Here is a 22,427-nt window from a genome sequence, read left to right as displayed (position 1 = left end):
AGTGACATTAACTCTCAAGCTCACATTGTTGAAAAAAGCCATTTCACAGGGGCAAACAACAATGCCTCAATAGATTACAGAAATCTTAGTGGGGTGCTTGAATGTCCATGCAAACAGGGGGTGAAACAGCATCAAGGGGGTCAGAGAGAATTCTGCCAAGTTTTCTCATCTAGGATGAACACAAGACATTTTCTCTCCAGGCTATAATACTAGAGCAGTGGAATACAGATAGGTCCCATGCTATATCCACCAGGCTGAGGACAGTGGCACTAAGAAACCTGAAATGAATGGCTATATCACTGGCCATTGCAGGCACTGAGAAAAGGAGCCAGGAGGTACAAGAATTTCTCTTAAACTGTATGCAATAATACCTTTCAAATAATTCAAAATAGTCTTTTAAAATAAATTAGCATAGCTTTTCCAATAAACCTACCCAGAAAAAGTCTATCTTCAAATGGATTAATGAGGCTTCAAGTGCATATAGGCATCTCGTTGCTGGACAAATACACTAACAACTGGAATACAGGTTCTCTGGTTAGTAACTGATGCTCATTGGATGAAGCCAATCTCATTTACTCCCATGTGGGTGCAGCGTTCCAAGGCTTTGGGCATTCCTCTGCTGTTTTCCACATCACAAGAAGGATGCTATCTGTTTGGAATGCAGGGCTTCCAGGACAGAAACAGCAATCATACGGGATCTGGGTGCATGAAAGTTGAGGGATTTAACTACTATGCTATTGTGCTTGGCTCAAACTACAACAAATATTTAATCATACCATTACTCAGCATCATAGAGCCATGCTGCATGTAGCCGTTAATTTCCAGTGGGATAAAGTTTACATTTTTGTGCTCCGTTTATCAGTTGTTACAGAGCAAAGAGTACATAGACTATTTGGCCTTGGGGACTGAAGTGTTCCTCTAAGCTTAAGGTTTCCTGCTGTGTCATTTTGTTGCAAACCCTAAGATTTTAGTATTTTTATGCCTGAATATTCCATGCAATAAATGTAGCAGTTTTTCCAGTTATAAGCTGATTAACCTATGGGCTGTGTAAAAGTGGTGGCTGTTATGAATGATGCTGCTAAAAGCATGGGGTTGTTGGTCACCCTCTCATGGGCAGAATTGATTTCATGTAGATATATTTTCTGTAGCAATTGGCTGGGCTATTTCATTGCACCCCTCACACTGATTTCCACCACACTTTCAATATGCTTGAAATATACTACTTTCTATTCCCACGACCATGCATCATGGTGCCTATCCCCTGTCAGGAATAACTGTCAGTCAGGTTGTTAGGAAACCTCTGTGCTTAAGCCACTCTTGCCAGGTTTTTATTTCATGTCCTTGTGCTGGAGTACATGATTGTTGCTTCATATACATACTGTCAATTTTAATTTCATTATTTGAAAAAAAAAATCTGTTAATGCTCTTAGCCATTTTCTTTTTCCAAAGTTCCATTTTAATGGGAAAGTCAGATTTACCTAGATAGGCCAAGACAGAGAGGGAGATTTTCCATCTACTGGTTCAATCCCCAAGTGGCTGCAATGGCCAGCAAGAGCCAGGAGGAAGGAGCTTCTTCTAGGTCTCCTGCATGAATGCATGCTCTTATGGGTCTGGGCCATCGTCTGTTGCCATTCCAGGCCATTCCACGCCAAAAGTAGGGAGCTGTAAGAGAAGTGGAGCAGTCGGAGTTCATATGGAACCCCGATGTGTTCGAGGTAAGAATTTTAGCCACAAGGCAACCATGACAAACCCAACCCTTTTCTTGGGAACCTTATTTCGTTCATGCTGCTTTGGAGTTTCTTCATTCTTTTGTGCATGCTGGATGTTAGTCCACTCTCTGTTTTGCCAAAAAGAATGTTTTCTCCCATGCTGCTGCTGCCCATTTACGTTCTTGAACATCTACCCCAAATGCAACTAGTGCTTAACCTGATGTAATCCATTTGTTCTGTTGCTTCAATTTTCTATGCCTTTAGAGTACAGTCCTTCCTAATATGTCTTTAACTACACCGTTGTCTTTGCCAAGTGCACATCCAGTACTTTGATGCTGTCATATTGTTTGTTTATTTAGTTCCTTTGTTTGATTTAAGGGTTGAATTTTAGTAAGATGAGAAACAGGGTGTTGTTTCTTAGTTCTGTATGTATATATCCATTTTACCAAGATGATTTGTTGAAACAACTGTGTTTGCTCCCTGGTCCATTTTTTAGATTCATTGATTTTATTTCCTCTGACTTTGTGTGGCCACACATCTTTACGTTTCAGTACATAGCTCTATTTCACTGAGTTCCTCTGAGTGTACATAGATATATATTTATTTATACATATATAATTGAATAAATATATAAATAAGAATATATATATTAGTAGATAGTACATATCTACTAATATATCTATTATATATAATATCTACTATATATGTTGGATATAGCAAATATATATATATGTATATATATATACATTTGTAGATATATCCAGATACACATGCATGTACTTGTCAAACTATATATAATTTTTTTGGTATTTTGCATGAATGTTATTTTATAGCAGAGACAACGTATGATATATGCGTCAGTGGGATACTGAGTATAATTGTCTTCATCTGGAAATATTTTTTTGCAATGATAAGATTTCAGTTTGTTTGTGGTAGTACAGTATCCCATGGATTAGATACACCACAGAGTCTTTATTATTCAACTTAATTTGGACTTTTGATAGTTTAATAAATTGATGATGAAAATTAAAACTTTTTTAAAAGGAAATAGGAGATACATATGAAAGAGATATCTACCATGTTCTTGCATCAGCAGAATCAATATTATCAAAATGAACCTATTACCAAAAGTAATATTTAGACTCAACACGATCAGAAACAAAATGCCAATAACATTCTTCTCAGAAGTAGAAAAAATTGTACATTAGACTACAATGATTCTACACAGCAAAGGAAATAATTAACAATTTGAGATGTAACGAATGAAAAGGGAGAAAACTGTTGCATACTAAACAACCGGTAGGTGTCGAATATCTAAGATTTACAAAGAAATCCTTAAGCTCAACAAAAGTGGAACAAACAACCCTGTGAAGAAATGGGCAAAGGAAATTAATACTTTTAAAAGATTTATTTGTTTTATTACAAAGTCAGATATTCAGAGAAGAGGAGAGACAGAGAGGAAGACCTTCCATCCAATGATTCACTCCGTATGTGAACACAACCACCGGTACTTTGCGGATCCAAAGCAGGGAAACAGGAGCCTGTTCCAGGTTTCCTAGGCAGGTGCAGGGTTCCGAATTTTGGGTCATCCTTGACTGCCTGCCCAGGCCACAGGCAGGGAGCTGAATGGGAAGCAAGGCTGCCTGCATTGGAACAGGTGCCCATATGGGATCCCGGTGCTGTCAAGTTGAGGACTTTAGCGAATAGGCCACGCTGCCAGGCCCAGGAGAGAAATCAATTCAAATGACTAATTGACATATGAAAAAGGTGCTGCTTGCTGGCTGTCAGGGACATACAAATGAAAAGCACACTGAGGTTCCAAATAACATCACTAAGATCAGTCTGCATTCAGAACTCTACTAACAACACCTGCTGGCATGGACATTGGGAGAAAGGCATCCTCTTTCACTGCTGGTGGGAGAGTGGGCTAATATGATTACTATGGAAGTCAGGATGGACATTGCTAAGAAAACTGAAAATGGACCTGCCATATGACCCAGCTATCCCACTGATGGGAATATATTCAACAGAAATGAAATCTGCATGTGAGAAGGGAATCGGTAATCCTTTATCTGCAGCAGCACAAACTACAATAGCAATGACAGCGAATCAGCACAGATTCCCATCTATAGAGGATTGGATAAGAAAACGATGGTTACTGTGGTTACAGAAAATAGGTGGACAACACCGTCAACTCAGTCAGAGATCTGGCACTCCCCAAATGCTGCCAATTCCATGTACAGGCTGATGATGCACAAAAGCCAACATTCTCTCTCCTATCAGAGCCCAAGCAGAGCTGATGCCAGCACCCTTGTCAGAGGGAGTAGAAGACATTTGTCTCCACTACCCTGCTGGTCTTTCACACTTGCAGTCCTCTCTTTTCCTGTCTATTCCTCCACTGCACACCATAGGCCCAGGAACTGACTTCTCTTCACATAAAAAAGGTCTGTTTCTACTTGGTTCGTATTTTCTTTTTTCAATAGAACTAACAGAAACTGTGCTACATCTACTCCATGGAACATCACTCGAACACCAGAAAGAATGAAATTCTCCCCTTTGTGACAATATGGACCCAACTAGAGACCATTATACTCAGTGAAATAAGTCAACCTCAAAAGACAAATACCATATGTTGTCTCTGGTATAAGGCAAACCACATAGAATTATAAGATCAATATCCTTTCAATATGCTGTCTGTGTTATGTGTCAGGTATTTTTGTTTTAATTTTCATTCATTCAAACGAAGTATTTATATTCCCTTACTGATTTCTTCACTGACTCAATTACACAGTAGCATCATTGCCTTCAAGAAGATTTTTGAGTTTATATGTCATTTCTTCAATGGCACTTTGATCATTCAGGACTGTGGTATTTACCTTCATGTTACAGTTAATTTTCTATTTTACTTCCTGCTGTTGATCTTATTTTGTGGTTTTCTATTATGGGGATGTACAATAACTGTGTGATAGAGACTAACGTATTGAGATGTGAAGACACTAAGCCGTATACATGTTTAATTCCAAAACAAAGATGTACTCTCAGTGAGAATGTTCCCAACATTGTCAAAATAGAATGCTGCCATTGTCCATGTTATGGATGCTCTTGGCTATTTTGAGTGGTATGCAGTACTGCTGCCTTTTCTCTGTATCTTCTCCTTATGAAATGCTGTTGTGTGTTGTTTTGTGTCTTCCTGGAAAGCTGCAAATCTTGTAATTGGGTAGCTGTTTAGATGTTTGCCTCTTTTTAATTTGCCTTTTCATTGTTGAATGGATAGTTTCTTTCTTTGTTTCTAAAGTGTACGTACTTATTTGAAAATCAGAAACATCTCCCAAGTGCTGCTTCATTCCCCAAATGACTGCAATGTCCGGAGCAGAGCAGTTAGGAGGCTGGCATCCAGGAGCTTCTGGAAGATCTCTCACATGGCTTCAGGAGCCCAAGGGCTTGAACCATCATCTGCTGCTACCTTCCCACGCATGTTAGCAGGGAACTGATTCAGAAGTAGACTGGCAGGACACGAAAGATGAGTGTTTTCTCTATGAAATGTCGTAGCAATAGGCTGAGCGAAATTTAAACATGGATGTGATATGAGCATGAAGGCTGTGTAATGGCAACAAAGAATTATTTCACAAAGAGATCATAAATAAAAATACCACAGAGTTTAAAAAAATTACATTTAACAACATGAAGGCATTATGATAGTATTTAATAGTTACTGATTTCAAAGATATGTTCAAAATTTCCACAATCTTGCTATTGTCTTTACTACTGTGAAAATGAGAAGAGACTATACACATTCCACATGTTCTGTTCTAAGCAAGCCCTGCTTTACTTATCCCCTCAATTTTAAATGGAGGAACATAGTTTCTTTCTGCAAATCAAAGTGTTTGAAAATTCCATTTATCACTTAAGGTATCCATGTGATTTATACTGCAAAATCATATGATATTTGCTGAAAAATAATACTGAAAAAGTAAGGGATCCACAGGATACATACTGCAAAATCATGACAATGTATTATCAAACAAGAATATGAAAATTCATGGGACTCTTTAGCCACGTGACTCTAACATGGCTAACACACAAAGTGCACCTAGGACAATAACTTTATGATTTATGTCTTGGCAGGGTCTTAAAGCATATGAATAACAACTGAGCATTAAGTTTGGAGCCATGATAAGTTACTAAGCAATTCTGCAAAGGAGTATTTATTCTGCTATCACAACAGAATTGTTCCACAGGAAGATACTAGAAATGTTTCCTGTTCAGAAGATACTGGTCTAGAGAACAATTACCAGTCAAATTAAGCATCTGGTCATGTTTAGTGTGCTATTGATTTTTAATGGGACAAATTACATCTTTCTTTTCTTATCTCTGTTTGTGTCTGCCATATAAAAGTCACTGGCGAATCTTTCTTTGTTTCATTTGTATCTCCTGATGAATGCAAACTTTTACTGGTCTTCACTGGTTCTTATGTCTTGTGCAAATATCATTGGGTATTTGATCGGCATATATTTCATGGGTTAGAACAAATTATTGTTAGAAGAAGGTAAAACTAAGCCAATACATTTGAATATGACTTCAGATTTTTGCAACCAGCCGAGTACGGACGCAACACTTTCAATTTCTGCAAGAATTGGTCCTATAGCATAGATCCTGACCATGGATAGCAAAGTTGCCGCATTTAAAGTAAAATTGCAACCCTTAAGGCAACTTTCGCCTGATACCTTGGTCATAGACTTCAATTTCAAGCATGCTTTCCAACTAATGATATTTCTTGTCCTGTGGTGCACATGCTAACAACCCTGAACTACTACTCACAATAGTGAATCAGGTGATAAATCTACTCTGTGAATCTGCACCATACAATGACTCCTACACATTTACTCAAATTACACTCCAGTTTTCTGCCTTCACACTTTGAAATCTCAATGTCATACAATCCCTGTGTTACTGTAGGGAAACTGTTCTCAAGTATCTTAGGCACCCATCTCATCAGCCTAGTGCACTTCTCTCAAAATGCCACTTGATGTCTTGACTGTAACAAATTCATTGCACCACTGAAACAGGAAACTCAAGCAAATTCCAGAGATTTTGAATCTATGAGATGAAAATAATCAAATTCAATTGGAGATAGATTGAGAAATGGGTAAGAAACACAGTTCTGGTTATATTCACATACCTTTGTATATACCAGCTCAAATCATAAAATAGAGAACACTTGTAGACACTTTAACAGTAAGGATGAAAAGTTCCTGAGAGAAAGGCATCTGTGTAGTAGAGATTATCACACAGGACACACAGGAAAGAAGTTGAGTAAAACTTATAAATACCTGAATGATGATATAAACTAAGAACAAGTGAAACCAATCTATGTAAGGTGAATGCCAAATATACCAAATGACCTTTTCCATCTGTGGTTAATTATCCAGTCTAACACATCAAGAGAATGATCATTGTCTTCCTGTGTCCAATTCATAAGCTCGCAGTGAATTTCCTCTCTAACCTGGCTGCTGCTGTAGTTTTGCCTATCCCTGGAGTTTGGATTCCATGCCTGTTTGTTGACTGCCACAGGTGTATCTGGTCTCTGTTATGCTGCTGTGCTCTTGTCACTTTCCCTGTGTCCAGGGGATTGCAGGTAACCCACTGCAACTGGTGTTGGCTATGGCTACCATGAAAATCCCTGGGCCACACCAGAGGTTCTGAAGTTTGCAACGCATCTGAACTCAGGGCAAGCCTGGGCAAAAGTGGCAGCCGGGCCAGGGGCTACCACCTCCCACTCCCCAGACCTGTAACCACCTTAGTATTGGAGATTGGGTGTCTACGTGCACCCCACGGAGAGCACCCAGGGCACAACCAGGGTAAAAAGGCCTCAGTAGTGGTAGCGATTATCAACACTGAGCCTCAGGAGGGGTGCCCTATAATTACTACATCCCAAGGGAATTAGGCCTGATTCTTGCTGAGAGGCACCCAAATCTGCCCAGAGTAATTACAGGAAATCCCAAGGTTACAAAGTTCCTTACAAGTTCCCCAACCCTCAGAGCAACTCAAGTCAATGCAGTAGCCAACAAACCACAGGGGAACCAGGTTTAGAGGTATAAATTCAAGGGTAAACAAAAACACCCAACAAGCCACCAAAGCATGCTGTCCCCAACAAAGTACAGAGTATCACGTTGGTGTCTTCAATCCATACAGCAGGAATAGGAACACACCCACTGTAAGCTACTGCACTGAGGTCAAACTATGTCCAAAATGATGAGAAAGCAAAACACAATGGGGAGAAGTATCAGAAAAAGCAATGATTCAAACCAAAAAACCAGCACCTCCCCCAAAACAACCAAAACCAACCCCTGTCGCTGAGAAGCGAGATGAAGACATTGAGGAGATACCAGGGAAGGAATTTAAGAAAATACTCATAAAATTCATCAGAGACAGTGAGAAACACTGGGAAGAGTTCTAAGAATTCAAATATCACGTTGTTGTGGGTATCAAGCAAGTCAAAAATAGATTCCTTGACTTATAGTACAAAGTTGACAATCTACCAACAGAATGAATTCAGCAGAACATAGGGTATCAGAAATGGAAGACGATCAGAATGGGAACAAGCAACTCATTATACAGCTGGAGAAAAACCTGAACAAAGCCAGCAGGACCATTCAGGAAATGAAAGACAACTTTAAAAAGTCAAACATCAGAGTAATAGGACTTCCTGAGAGAGTGGAAAGAGAGACAGCCTTACGACAGCTGTTCAATGAAATAATACAGGAGAACTTCCAAAATACTGGAAACATGAATTATGTTCTTCATAGGTTATACTTTAGATTTGCCTCAAATATTCTAGGAAGAAGGATGATTTCTCTGCTCTCCCTCCCCATTACTGAGAAGCATAGGGTCTTAAGTTACATTAGGTTTTACAGTTCTTTCATGAAGATCATGAGCAGTCTGCCTCACATTGAGTGTAGGTTCATTGATTACATCACATTCTCTTGTTACATGACATACAGGATGTTAGAGGTTGAAATAATATTACAATTTGCAGGTACCATTTTTGAGATTGACAGCAATAGCTTAAATTAAGGAAAACATGTGGTATCTAACCTTTGGGGACTGACTCATTTCCCTTAGCATGATACTTTCCAGTTGGGTCTTTTGCCCACAATAAAGTGCACCTCTCTCATTTTTTTTTTTTATTTAAGCTTAGTAGTATTCCATGGAGCAAAGAAACCATAGTTTTCTTATCCAGTCTTCTGTTGATGGGCATTTGGGTTGCTTCCAAGTTTTGCAATTGTTGATTGTGCTGCTATGAACATGTGGGTTCATGTAAGTTTCTCGTGTAGCAGGTGTTTTGGATATATTCCTAAGAGTGCTATTGCTCGATCATATGCTATGCAGATTTTCATTTGTTTGAGTGTTCTCCACACTGATTGCCACAGAGGCTGCACCAACCTGCATTCTCACTGGCAATGGAGAAGTCTTCCCTTTTCCCCACAACCCTGCCAGCAAGTGTTGTTGGTGGTTTTTTGTATGTGTGCCATCCTTACTGTCTTTCTGTGAACCCCATTGCTGTCTTAATTTGGATTTCCCTTTATTTCCAGGGAACTTGAGCATTTTTTCATATGTTTGTTTGCCATTTGCATTTGTTCCTTTGTGAAATGTCGGCCCATTTCCCGTGCCCATTTTTTGAGTGGTTTGTTTTGGTGTTTTGATTTCTCTGGAGATCTTTGTGTATTCTGGAGTTAAGCCTCCTATCACCTATGTAGTGTGCAAAGATCTTCTCCCATCCTGTGAGTTACTTTTTTCCTTTGTTGATTTTTTCCCTTGTTGTGCAGAAGCTTCTTAGTTTGATGTAGACCCATTTCTTAATTTTGGTTATTTGATTGCTATTGCTGTTGGTGTTCTATTTAGAAAGTCAGTGCCTACACCTAACTCTTGCCCCATGTGTCCATCATTTTCTTCCAAATGTTTGAAACTTTCTGGGTGAATGTTTAGGCCTTTTATCCATTTAGCTTTGATCTTATGTATGGTGAAAGATGTGGGTCTGTGTTGTGGTTTTTAAGGCTATTAGCCAGTTGTCCCAACAGAATTTATTGAAGACAACTTCCCATTTCCATGCATTGTCGTCTGTTTTTTAGTCAAAAATTATTTGGTTGTATCTATGTGGGTTCCCTTCAGTTGTTTCTATTCTATTTTATTGGTCTTCCTCTCTATCTCTTGCCAGTACCAGGCTGTTTTAATAACCACCACCCTATAGTATGTCCAGAGGTCCAGAACTGTGGTTTCCCAGTTAACTTCATATTCTTCAAGATGGTCTAGCTCCTCATTGTTGTGTGTTTGTGTATGTGTGTGTGTTTGTGTGTGTGTGTGTGAGTGGATGTGTGTATGTTTCCAGATGAACCTTTGTATCATTTTTTTCAAGTTCTATGAAGAATGTTTTGGGTACTTGGATTTGAATTGCATTGAATGTGTATATTACTTTTGGTAGCATAGTCATTTTTACAGTATTGATTTTACCTATCCAAGAGCATTGGAGTTTCTCCTTCTTTTGAAGTCTTCCTCAATTTCATTTTTAGGCTTACTGTAGTTTCTTTCAAAGAGGTCTCGTGCATTTTTGTGAGGTTTATTCCTAGATACTCCATGCTCTTCTCTATTATTTTGAATGGGACTGTGCTGGTTAGATCTTTTTCCATCTTGGCACTGTTTGCATACACTATGGCTGTTATGTTTTGTTCATATGTTTGTACCTTGCCCCTTGTCCAAACTCTTGTATAAGTTCTAGCAATCTCTGTAGAGTCTCTTGATTCTTCTGTGTAAATGATCATGTCATCTGCAAATAGTGAAAGCTTGACTTCGTCCTTCCTCATTTGGATTCCTTTAATTTCTTCTTGTTGTCTTATGGCCTCTGCAAGTACCTCTAAGACTATGTTGAATAGCAATGGTGATAGTGAACATCCTTGTCTTGTTGCAGATCTCAGTGGAAAGTGTTCCAGGTTTTCTCCATCCAGTCTAATGCTAGTGTTGGGTTTTTTGTATATTGCTTTGATTATGTTGTGGATTGTTCCTTCTACGCCTACCCTGGTTTGGGTTTATAGCACGAAGTGGTGTTGGATTTTGTCAAAAGCTTTTTTGTGTGTCAATTGATACCATTGTATGATTTCAATTCTTCAGTTTTGGAATGTGATGTATCATATTTATGGATTTTCAAATGTTGAATCATGCCTGCATGCAGGGTTGAATCCTACTTGATCTGGATGAAATATGTCTTTTTTTTTTTTTTTAATTCTATTGGCTAGGATTTCATTAAGAATCTTAGCATCAATGTTCATCAGGGAGTTTGGTCTGGAGTTTTCCTTCTCTGTTAGTTCTCTACCTGGTTTTGAAATTAAGGTGATGTTGGCTTCATAGAATGAGTTTGGAAGGGTGGCTTTCTTTGCTATTGTTTTAAAGAGATTGTGGAGAATTGGGGTTAGATCTGCTTGGAATGTTTTGTAGAATTCTGTAGTGAAACATCTGGACCTGGACTTCTCTTTGTTGGGAGATCTTTAATCACTGACTCAATCAATATCTCAGTTACAGGTTTGTTCATGTCTTTTGTTGCTTCTGAGGTTGTGTCAGTTGTTATGTTGCCTTTTTCATCCTTGATGCTACTAATTCCCGTTTTCTCTCATTTTTTTCTTTGTCAAACGGGTCAGTGGGCTGTCTATTTTATTTATCTTCTCAAAGAACCAGCTTTTTGATTCATTGATTTTGTGATTAGTATTTTCTTTTTTCTTTTTAAATTCTATTTGCTTTATTTCCTCCCTTGCTTTGATGATTTGTTCTCTTTTGTTTGAAGGGTCATTTTGTTGTTGTTTCTCTAATTTCTGGAGGTGTGTATTTAATTCCTGTATTTGGCATCTTCCTTGGGTTTTGACATAGGCACCGATTGCTATGAATTTACCATGCAACACTGCTTTGGTGGTGCCCCACAAGTTTTGGACCATTCTATCTGAGTTTTCGTTGGTTTCCATAAATTTTTTGATCTCGTCCTTTATTTCTTCTCTGACCCATTGTTCATTTAGTAGTATTATTATTCAGTCTCCAGGTTTTTACGTAAGTCTTGGGGCATTTTGATTTATTGATTTCCACTTTCACTCCTTTGTGGTCTGAGAAGGTGCTTGTTATGATTCCTAATTTTGAAGTTAGTGAGTCTCCCATTGTGCCCTATCTTCTGGTCAATTCTGAGAAGGTGCCATGCACTGCTGAAAAACATGTATATTCTGCATCTATGGGGTGGAGAGTTCTGTAAATATCTGCCAAGTCCATTATTCCTATGGTCTGTGTGAGTTCTACTATTTCTCTGTTAACTTTCTGATTCTTTGGCCTGTCAGAGTTAATGCGGTGTTGAGTTCTCCCATGATTATTTTATGTGCATCTACATTCCCTCTTAACTCCAGCAGCAATTGCTTCATGCAGCTGCGTGCACCTCTGTTTGCTGTGTAGAAGTTTACAATGGTAATCATTTCCTGCCTAGGTTCCATTCAGCAATATGAAGTGTCCATCTCTGCTGTTTTGATGTTTGTCACATTGAAGTCTATGTCATCTGAGATTTGAACAGCTACTCCAGAATTATTTTCTGTTCTATTGGAGGAAAATAACGTTTTCCATTGTATTTATGCAGAAACAGCGAAACTCTGGCTCAGACCTTTTACGTCATGGTCAAGGAGGTGTTTCTATGGATAATTCTGCCATTTGTTTCAAGTAAAACCAGTTGAAGTTCCTGCTACAATTCTTATTCTACAACTTAATCTTGTATCACAAAGAAAAGGAGAACCTAAAAATCAAGGAAAGAATGAAAAACTAAAAATAGGTCCCTTGATTACCATGAAGTCAATGGGGACAGCCAAGACAGTATGAATAGTAAAAGGCCCTTTTGCAAGATGTTATGATTGAGATTAACCTCCAAGCTCACATTGAGTAAAGAAGCAAACTCCACAGTAGCAAACAATGCCTGAATGGATTAGAATTCTTCCGCAGGGTGGTCCAGAGTCCATGCAAAGTAAGGTGGAGCTGCATTCAGGTGGTTGTACAGATATACGCCGGGCCCTGTCACACAGTGGGAGATTCCTTGTGGCCTGCCTGTAACAGAGTAATAGTATTCAAACCTTCATGACCCCCAAATCCCCTGCATGGACCCTAAAATGTATGCATCATATAACATGACACCCAGGTCAATCTGGATATCCACCTGCTATCTTTCTTCTGTAGCTCAGTGAATCTAACTTTGACTAAGTCACACAGCACTTGCCACAGGAATTCTTAACCCAAGAAGGAGAACGCCACATTTCCCATGTCAATAGGTGAACAAAACAGAGTTGGATTAAATCCGAGTATGTAAATGCCTGCTTTACAAGGCTGATGAGGATTGTCAGCAGTGGCCTCAACAACTAAGCCTGCAAGGACTATGAAGATGAGTCCGAGGAACATGCAGACTGTGTGCATAGATTGTGCATGGACTGTGCACATAGATCATGTGCATGAATTAGAGATTTTCACTGGCTTGAGTCTTAGTGGGTCGCTGGGATGACGTTGTGCTTTCCAGGAAGTGCTGGTTTCTAGCTCAGGGATGGGAGAGTGGAGCAGCGGCCTTTCAGACATGTGAGTGATGCACCCATGGTCCAATTCCATCAACATTTAGTGAAAAAAGCACAACATATGGGCCATTCCAATGTGGCACGAGTTTTTCTTAAAGACATTGTGCCCAGACCCTGTACCCCCGGACAATACCATGCTCCCGGCTCGAATATTCATTGCTTTCATAATAAGCCTGCAGTACGATCCAAATCTCTTGTTGCACCACAAGCAATGCCTGCATGCTGACCAAGTAATTTGGAGCCACCTTGGTCTTGTTCATAGAGAGAGCTCATTGGACAATAGGGAGCAGAGCCCTGTACATAATTTTGAATGCGGTCAATCCATGCACATAAGGAGAATTCCAAGCTCAGAAGATGGTGAAGCGAAAGAGAATCACCCAGTATTTGCCAGTCTCAAAGGCTAATTTAGATAAGGTCTCCTTAATGGTTTCTGTACATCCTTTCGACGTGCCCTGAGCTCTGTGGGTTATATTCACAATGGAGCTTCCAATCATCTGCCCCCATGGTTGGGCCAGCCCTTGCAGGACCTTATTAATGAAAGTTGGGCCTTTGTCCAATCGTAGCATTACTGGAACCCCATATCGAGGTATAAGTTCCTCAAGCAATGCTTTAGCCACTACCTCACTGGTTTCCTTCTTCGTAGGGAATGCTTCTACCCACTCTGAAAATGTGTCTACAAAGACTAGAAGATACTGGTACCTGAACTTTCCCAGCCTTACCTCTGCAAAGTCTACTCCCCAAGTATGTCCCGGTGTCCTCCTCCAAACCTGAGTACCTGTATGTGTGAATTCTCTCTTGCCAGGTTTCATCACCTGGCATCCTGCATTCCACACCAATAACAATCTGGCCTCAAAGTCTGATGTGGGAAGCAGAGGGAGGCAGTATTGAAAAAAAACAGCGGTTTTCTCAACACTAGGTGGGCAGTTTAATGTAGTTGGTTTGAAAAATTTTCCCAGTTCTGCAGGCAAAAGCAGTGTTCCCTCCAAGTCACTCTACCAATTGTGTGACTTGGTCTCCTGAAGGTGTTTACATTAGATTCACTCCAAATCATGGCTGGGGCAATGTGGCAACAGCAATGGCACACCATCTTGCTTCTTTATGTGCACAGTGGTTCCCCACTGTCTCAGCAGTGTTTACTGACTGGTGACCAGGAACCTGCACCGTGGCAGCTGCCTTGGGTTTCTCTATTGCTGTAAGCTGGTGTTGTACTTCTGTCAGGTTTTGCAGCTCCCTTCCATCTGTTGTCATGAAGCCTCGCTCAAGGTAGATGTCTCAGTGAACATATGTAGTACTGAAGGCATAATGGCTATCTGTGTAAACAGTCACTTATATCCTCCCACTTGTACGTGAGCTTCAGGTAGTGCAATCAGCTCTGCCTTCCTCATTGAGGATCGCAGGGGAAGGGCATGGCTCCAGACCACTTCCCCATTGTGATCGACCACTGTTGCCCCTGCCATTTGTATTCCAGTCTTCACTAAGCTATTACCATCCATGAACCAGGTTAACTCACTGTTCAGCAAGGGCAGGTCCAGGAGATCGTGGCAAGCTTGAGTGACTTGTGACAAGGTCTCATGGCAGTCATGAAGGAAGGTTTCCATGTGCATGTTAGGCAGTGTTCAAAATGAATGGTTTGAGAAATCCCAATCCAGGAGAATCTACAAAGAGCCCCTGATAGTGCATGAGCCTCGCGTTGCTCATCCACTTATCAGGGGTTGTCTCAGGACTCCCTGCACAGCATGAGGAGCTACAATCTTCAAGTTCTTGCCAAAAGTCAGTCTGTCTGTGTCCCACACCATGAGTGCAATAGCAGCTATGACACGGAGGCACAGTGCCCACCTAGCAGCAACATGATATAGTTTCTTTGATAGATAACCTACTGGTCATTTCCATGGGCACAGCTGTTGTGTTAGGACTCCTTTTGCAATCCCCTTTCTTTCATTCCTCAAGAGGATGAAAGGATTTAATGGTTTGGAGTATCAGTGCTGCGACTTTAATGAGGGCAGCCCTCAGTTCTTCAAAGGCTTGCTCCTGTCTGTCTAGCCAGGTCTAGTGCTTTTGCTCTTTAGTGGCCTCATACAGGAGCCGAGCCAACTGTGCATAACTCAGTATTCAGAGTCTGCAATAACCCATTGACCCTAAGAATACTCACACCTCTCATGGGGAGGTGGGCATGGGAAATCTGTGAAGTTTCTTTCATGACTGCTGTTAGGCTTTGAGCCCCTTCCTTAAGTTTATACACCAGGTGGATTACCAACTGTTTGCACATCTGGGCCTTCTTTGAACTGGCACAACAACTCAACCTTCCTAGCTCTTCAAGCAAGTTTCTAGTAGCTCTCTGGCAATCTTCCACAGACAGACTGGTGAGGAGTAAATCATCCACATATGGCAGCAAAATCAATGTGTGCCAATATGGTTCTAGGTCTTGGATAATTACCTCATAAAACAAGGTGATTTAGGTCCAAAACAGAGTTGTCTAGTTAATGATAGTGATTCAGGATTGGAAGTCGTGTCATGGCACGCTAGTCTAGATGCTGAGGCCTTACTTTGCGTAGGCCAGGATTCCATAAAGCTTCTGGTTCAAATGCTGGTGGTCATTTTTCCCATGTAGCTCCATGCTTGTGGCCTGGGAAAGCCATCTAGGACAGTGAAAACTCATGAGAGGCAGCAGACACATGAGAGATCTGGAAGAGTCATTGCTGTTCACCAGCACAAGCACACATGCCTTGCTGCCCACCATCCCGTATCACTGAGGCTGATGCCAGCACCCAAATCTTCCAGCTGCTCTCAAATCATCTGTCCTCCTATTCCCCATATAGGAGCTATTTTCCCTCCCGTAGAGTTTTTCCAGTGGGAGCTGCGAGACCACACACTCCTCTCAGGCCCATTACAACACACTATTTAAGCTTCTCTATACCTCCACCTACTGTCCTGCCCATCCTGTCATCATCATCATCAAACATCTGGTAAAAGTCCAACATGGCCTTCCCTCAGGTCACTGCTCCAGGAGAACCCACAGATACCTGCACACTGGTGACCAGGCTGATCACTTCTATCTTGCTTTCATCCACACATAAGGAGGAAGCATTGAAAGGGTGGAAAAAGTGAATGTCTGATGCATATGCAGGATGTCATGGTCAGAGTAGGTTAGGTGCTCTATCCATCAACTCCAATGTTTGTCTTCTGATTGGTTTCTTAAGAGAAAGTGGGATCTCTTCCATGTCCTTCCAACACTTCTGAATTTTGGAATGTGTATATTTGTATATTTATGATACAAAGCTGATATGAATGATGTACATATACATTCATACTGTGTATAAATACACTTATATATTTGTGTACCCTCTCATAAAGATGATTGGAAAGGCATAATCAGAGATCTTACATGCATACGTTCACAACACAAGTGACTTTGATAGTCAGGACTAGGCCAAACTGAAGCCCAGAGCATGGAGCTTCTTCTGGTCTCCCATGTGAGTGCAGGAGCCCAAGTACTTAGGCCATTTGATACTGCTTTCTTAGGTGCATTGTCACTCAGCTGGGTCAGAACTGGAACAGCCAGGATTCAAACCAGCACCAGTAAGTTACGGCAGGGCCACAGGTACGAATTAGATTGCTATGCAACCACTATCAGTAGGCGTAGTAGTAAATGAGGGGAACCCAATAAATCTTATTTTTTGTTTGTTTGTGTTTGCTTTTTCTTTTTCACAATACCAATCTATCTTTTAAAGAGATATGTGTAGGAGTTTCAGTGAGTGTGAAAGTTCACATGGTAAAGAAAGTGCACATGCAAATTACAGAAAAATAACAACAACAACAAAAATAACATGCCCAAGGTCCAACACAATAGCTCAGTGGCTAAATCCTAGCCTTACAAAGGCTTGGATCCCCTTTGGAGCCAGATAAAATTCCAGATGCTCAACTTTCCATCCATATCCCTGCTTGTGGCCTGCGATAGCAGCTGAGGATGGTGCAAAGCCATGAGAGCCTGAACCCACTTGGAGACCTGAAAGAAGCTCCTGGCTTCTGGTTTTGGATCAGCTCAGCTCAGGCCGTTGTGGGCATCAGGGGAGTGAGACAGCTAATGGAAGACATATCCATCTGCTTCTCCTTCTTTCTGTAAATCTACTTTGTCAAGGAAAATATTCATCTTAAAACAGAAATCTCTTAGTGCCTGGAGTGGAAGCTTGGTGTGATTAAGTCCTCAGTTTGCACACGACCAGATCCCATAATGATGCAGCTTCTATCCTGGATGTCTGCTTTCCATTCAACTCCCTGTTTGTGCCCTGGGAAAGCATTCAGAAGGCTCAAAGCCTTGGGATCCTGAAAACACATGGGAAAACTAGAAGAACTTTTAGCTCCTGGCTTCAGATCAGTTCTGCATCATCTGCTGCAGTAGCTTGGGGGGTGGTGGTCAATCAACGAAAAGAAGATCTAAATCTCTATCCTTCCATAAATCTTTGTATTTGACTTCCAATAAAAATGAAATAAACGTTAAAACAAATATATATTTTTAAAATATGGCTTATACCAACAGAACAGGATGGAACATCACAATGCACTCTGTTCCTGCCCACAACCCATAGAGGAAGGCCTTGTGCATAACTGTCACATTTCACTGAAAGAGCATCCCCTCAGAGTGGGAAGTCCTCAGCGCATCCAGTGAAATGGGAACCACATGGATGAACCCCAGAGTTAGGGTCCACACAAAGCGAGGACTGACAGACCATGTGACAACACTGACTTCCAATCCTCAAAAGTTTCAAGGAGTTGGGAGCACAGACAGTTTTCATTTTTTAAAGATTTGTTTTTTATTATTTTTTTTTATTGGAAAGGCGGATATACAGAGAGGAGAGACCGAGAGGAAGATCTTCTGTCCGATCATTCACTCCCCAAGTGAACGCAATGGCCAATGCTATGCCGATCCGGAGCCAGGAGACTCTTCCCGGTCTCCCACGCGGGTGCAGGGTCCCAAAGCTTTGGGTTCTCCTCGACTGCTTTCCCAGGCCACAGGCAGGAAGCTGGAAGGGAAGCGGGCTGCCGCGATAGAACCAGCGGTCATATGGGATCCCAGGCGTGCAATGCGAGGACCTTAACCACTTGCGCCACTGTGCCATGCCACAGGTTTCATTTTATACTGTCCCCATAAGAGTAAGCAACCTGGTAACTCAGATCTAAGGCCCCTCTACTTAGTATCCTCAAAGACAAGATATTGTGGAACGTGGCAACCATACTACTAAGGATTACCCTACTAAAACAAAAAAGCAGGAATATAGCACGCCCTGCAATTATTTGAGCCTCATATATTTATTTTGAATTTTCTAACATTGGATGGTGAAGGGCAGTCTGTTGCAGATTGTCATTGGAATCCATCTCAGAAGCAGAAGAGTTATCTGCTCTGCAAGTTTCCCTTGACTGGTCAGTGGCAAGGCCCCAGATCCTGTCCTCATGAATGGGGGTGAGGATCAGTTTATGTTATCCCAGAAAATGAAAATAGTCCACAGTGGATTCCTGAGAGACTTGTCCAGCAAGCTCCTGCTGCAGAGTTTTGTGAAACTTGCATACCGGCTACGCTGGTGGCATTTGAGTCAGAAGATCGACTCAACAAGCAACTATATTAGAACATTTTATATTATATAAGTACGTTAGTATTTGTTAAGCAACCCTCTCTTTCTCTTTACTTTCTCCTATGAGCACCTAGGACCTGATACTTCCTGCCAGTTTCTCCTTAAACTAGATGATCAGACTATCTCCTGAGTGTCACTAGTTGTTGGGGGTCTAGCCCTCCCTTTATAAATAGCTCAATTTCTGCCTGTGCTTTTTCTTATCATTCAAGTGTAGTGCCACTGGGAAAATACCAACCTTTTCTATCTGACATCTTTGTGGGGCATGGACATGCACTGGCATGTGCACTGTTGTTCCTTCTTCAGGAATGCAATTATTCCTATGGAATGTATAAGTTCCATCCCTCCTCTGGACTTTGGGACTTGCTCACGTGGGTGGACCTCAGCTGCTTGAACCTTAAGCTTGTGTCTGCCTGTGTTATCCCCATGTTTCTCTCTTACATACAGGAAACACCTCTGAAGTGAATGACACCGAGTTCCAGTGCACCCTGACAGCATGTTGGAATGCTGGAGTTATATTGGATAGTAGGCAGTTAGTTTATTCTGTGTCCCCAAGTTATCATTTTTCCTCAAATATAAAAGAGCATTTTTACCCCATCATGTCTTGCATTCACCAGAGGAGGTCTCTTCCAAGGGACAATGGTGCTTTTAGCATATTAATTCCCCAACTGATGCATCAGCCCTTATCTCCAGCCATTGTGTGGAAGAGCATCACCCTAATCTCCTTATCATTGAAGGACTGGAGGAAGTGTTACTCATATTCCCAAGGCCAGGAATGTCCAATGTCTGACACCTGTCTGGTCTTTTGCCCCAAAGCCAGACACCAGCGTGACCAGAAATTTCCTTTTGTCTTTGTAGAGCCTCTTTGAAGCACACCTTTAAAGCTGCTCTCCTCACCATTAATTCAGGTTTGTCTCTCTTGCTTTTACTCCTGCCATGATGGCAGAGGATCTCAAAGCCCCATGTCACTAGGACAGAATCTCCTTTCTCAACTTTTCTAACAAATTTTGCTTTGAAATTTCACTGTGTCCACATGAAAATTCTTCTTTCCTGCGAGACAGAAATTGAGATTGCCTCCTTATTTGGGGTAAAAAGAATAAATAAATAAACTACAACACACAGGCAGGCTGTGCCTCAGCTTACATCCACAAATTGGTGATAGTTATAATGCTAATGTTCTCATTATGCAGCTGCCCAGAATCTTGCCTGTGACTGAAGGGGCTAATGGAGAATCCTCTGTTTTTCTGAAAAGCTTAAAAGAGACTTTGGCATAATGGTGAACATCATAGCCAGTATGTCACCAGCCACAAACCACCAGCTACTCTGGTGACAATGAACAAGCTTGCAGAACTGAGTGGGCTATGGAACAACTTAACACGTGTTGTTGACATACTTGCTTTGTAACAGTGGGTTGTTTTGTTGGCAGAGGAACAGCAGAGGCTGTGTGATATAGGTCTCTTGTCCTACATTATGCCTTTATATATGTTTCACTTGTGCAGGTCTTTGTTTCTCAAGCCCGTGAAATGCTGTCAGCTAATTGCTACCACATTAAAGACTTGCCTAGCCATGGAACAGGGTCATCAGCCTCCCCAAGTATATTTTCTGCAGCTGTAGCTGCAGCTGCAGCAGACAACACATTTAATGGTAGCCAGTTATGGTTAAGATGGACCTGACACACTCCAACCTAAGACAGGGTTTCTGTCATGCTATGGAGATTCCTGATATGGGTAAGGCAGTTGTGAGAGTTCACAACTGAAGACAGGCATATTCAAGTCTGCATTGAAACAAAAAAAAAAAAAAAAGGGGGGTGGGACCTGTTGTGTGCTAAGGAGTTGATTAGCACTTGTTAAGCTGAGCACTGCAGGGTGTGGGCTTGTGGCTGAAAGCAGCTGGTGTAATGGGACTGCTTGACATCATATTGACAGAGTATATAAGAAGTAATAAACTATGGGGAGATTTCCACCATCATTGGTCTCCTGTCAGTGCTTCATCCCCAGATTCTATCCATGTCCTCATGGATATTTAGACCATCCAGGTCCTCTGAGGTCTTGGCCACACCTTCAGGTGGGTGGCACCAGCATTGCCCACCCATTTCTTAACTAATTAAGAGACCACCAATGGGGAACATCTCACCTATAGGTTCCCCGCCCAACAAGGAGGGGTCAAGGAATTCTTAAAACCCCTAGACCCTTTCTCAAACCTTTGGTGTCTCTCTCTCCCTCCTCTCTCGAGAGCACCCCACCTCCCGGCTTCTCTTCCGGAGGTGCTTCCCCTTCCTTCCCTTCCCTGCTCCCTGGTCCCTTCGCAAATAAACTTTTCTGTTTGCAACAGATTCCCGGCTTTTTATTTCTATACTAAGCTGAGGAAAGAACCCACCGGGCATTTCTGGTAACATATTTTCCCTGGCGCCCAACGTGGGGCTCGAAAAAAGAGACTAGACGGGAGCCACGTGGCCCAGCTCAACTGAGAGAAGACTTCACAAGGTCTGTATGCCTTCCCTCAAGTGGGACTGCACCCGTGGAAGTGACCCTTGGCACCCCATGGCTCTGCATGAACACGGAGGACCCCCGGCCACGGCCTAGCTATGGTCGAACCTCCAGAGGGATTGTATAATTAGGGGGGTGGTGTAAGGAAGGGCGGCTGTTCAGGCTTCCAGAGGCCTAATCCCTAACCACCTCTTTGCCCTTTCCTATCACCTTCATTCTCCTTTCAGGAGCAAGGCCGTGGGTGCGTGTGTTCGGAGGAAATCTGGAGGAGGACTGACAGTCTCTGGCAGAGGCGACACTTCTGCGTGACTAGAAACTCCCCAGGTGGATTCTGAACGCCGACCGCCCGAATGGGTACCCTAGTGCCGAGCTCCCAGCCACGTTTCGGGCTGGTCTCTCCTCGGTGGAGGAGGGGTGAGACTCCTGGCCACCCCCACGAGTGTGCGGCTTGGGTTGATCCCTTAAAGTGACTCGTGCGGAGCTTTGGACGACCCCCTCTACACTCCCCAGATGAGTTGAGAAAAGGCCAGTCCCTTTGTTCTGTCTCCCATCTCCGGTCTATCACCCAAGCAGCTTCCCGCCTCTGAAATCCAAACAGCCTTAGAATGGGAGAGCGCATTTGGAGCTGCGCTGTTAGGAGATTTTTCCCTTAGAAGCTCCGATAGCCACAGGGAGTCTTTGAGGAATTCAGGGAACCTGCAGCCAGGTAGAAACCTTATCACCTTTGAAGCCAGAACCAGCCATGGAAAAGGGAGGGGCAGTCTTGGAGTATGCTGGCTCAGGAATTTAACACCAAGGTTCTATTTGCATTCCTATTGTGATTCTTAACAGGCACCATTTGGGATGGGGGAACTCAATCAGCTAGCCCAAGGCAATTTGAGAAACTTGCCCTTGCTATTTTCCAGTTTGCTTTTTTGTTTCCCAGTTTGTTTTGGGGCAAGCCTATTTTAAGGCCAGCTCCGTGCCTTGCCAACTTTCAGCCAT

The 22,427-nt window shown here is 41.9% G+C and overlaps 1 protein-coding gene across 1 annotated transcript in view; it reads left to right on the top strand.

The window, feature by feature from the left end:
• The window catches only part of LOC121161214 (probable histone-lysine N-methyltransferase PRDM7), a 28,563-nt gene extending 6,811 nt beyond the window's left edge, over window positions 1-21,752 (top strand). Inside the window, exons 6-7 of the mRNA XM_040987520.1 lie at window positions 19,405-19,489; window positions 21,671-21,752. Of these exons, the coding sequence (XP_040843454.1) occupies window positions 19,405-19,489; window positions 21,671-21,752 (167 nt within the window). The remainder of the gene's footprint in view (window positions 1-19,404; window positions 19,490-21,670) is intronic.
• Window positions 21,753-22,427: the final 675 nt, after the last annotated feature.

The sequence above is a fragment of the Ochotona curzoniae genome, unplaced genomic scaffold, assembly GCF_017591425.1.
Source record: "Ochotona curzoniae isolate NIBS_2020 unplaced genomic scaffold, NIBS_Ocur_1.0 contig_4739, whole genome shotgun sequence".
Taxonomy (NCBI): Eukaryota; Metazoa; Chordata; class Mammalia; order Lagomorpha; family Ochotonidae; genus Ochotona; species Ochotona curzoniae.
The sequence above is the reverse complement of the archived record's forward strand: the minus strand, read 5'-3'. Positions and strand labels throughout refer to the sequence as shown.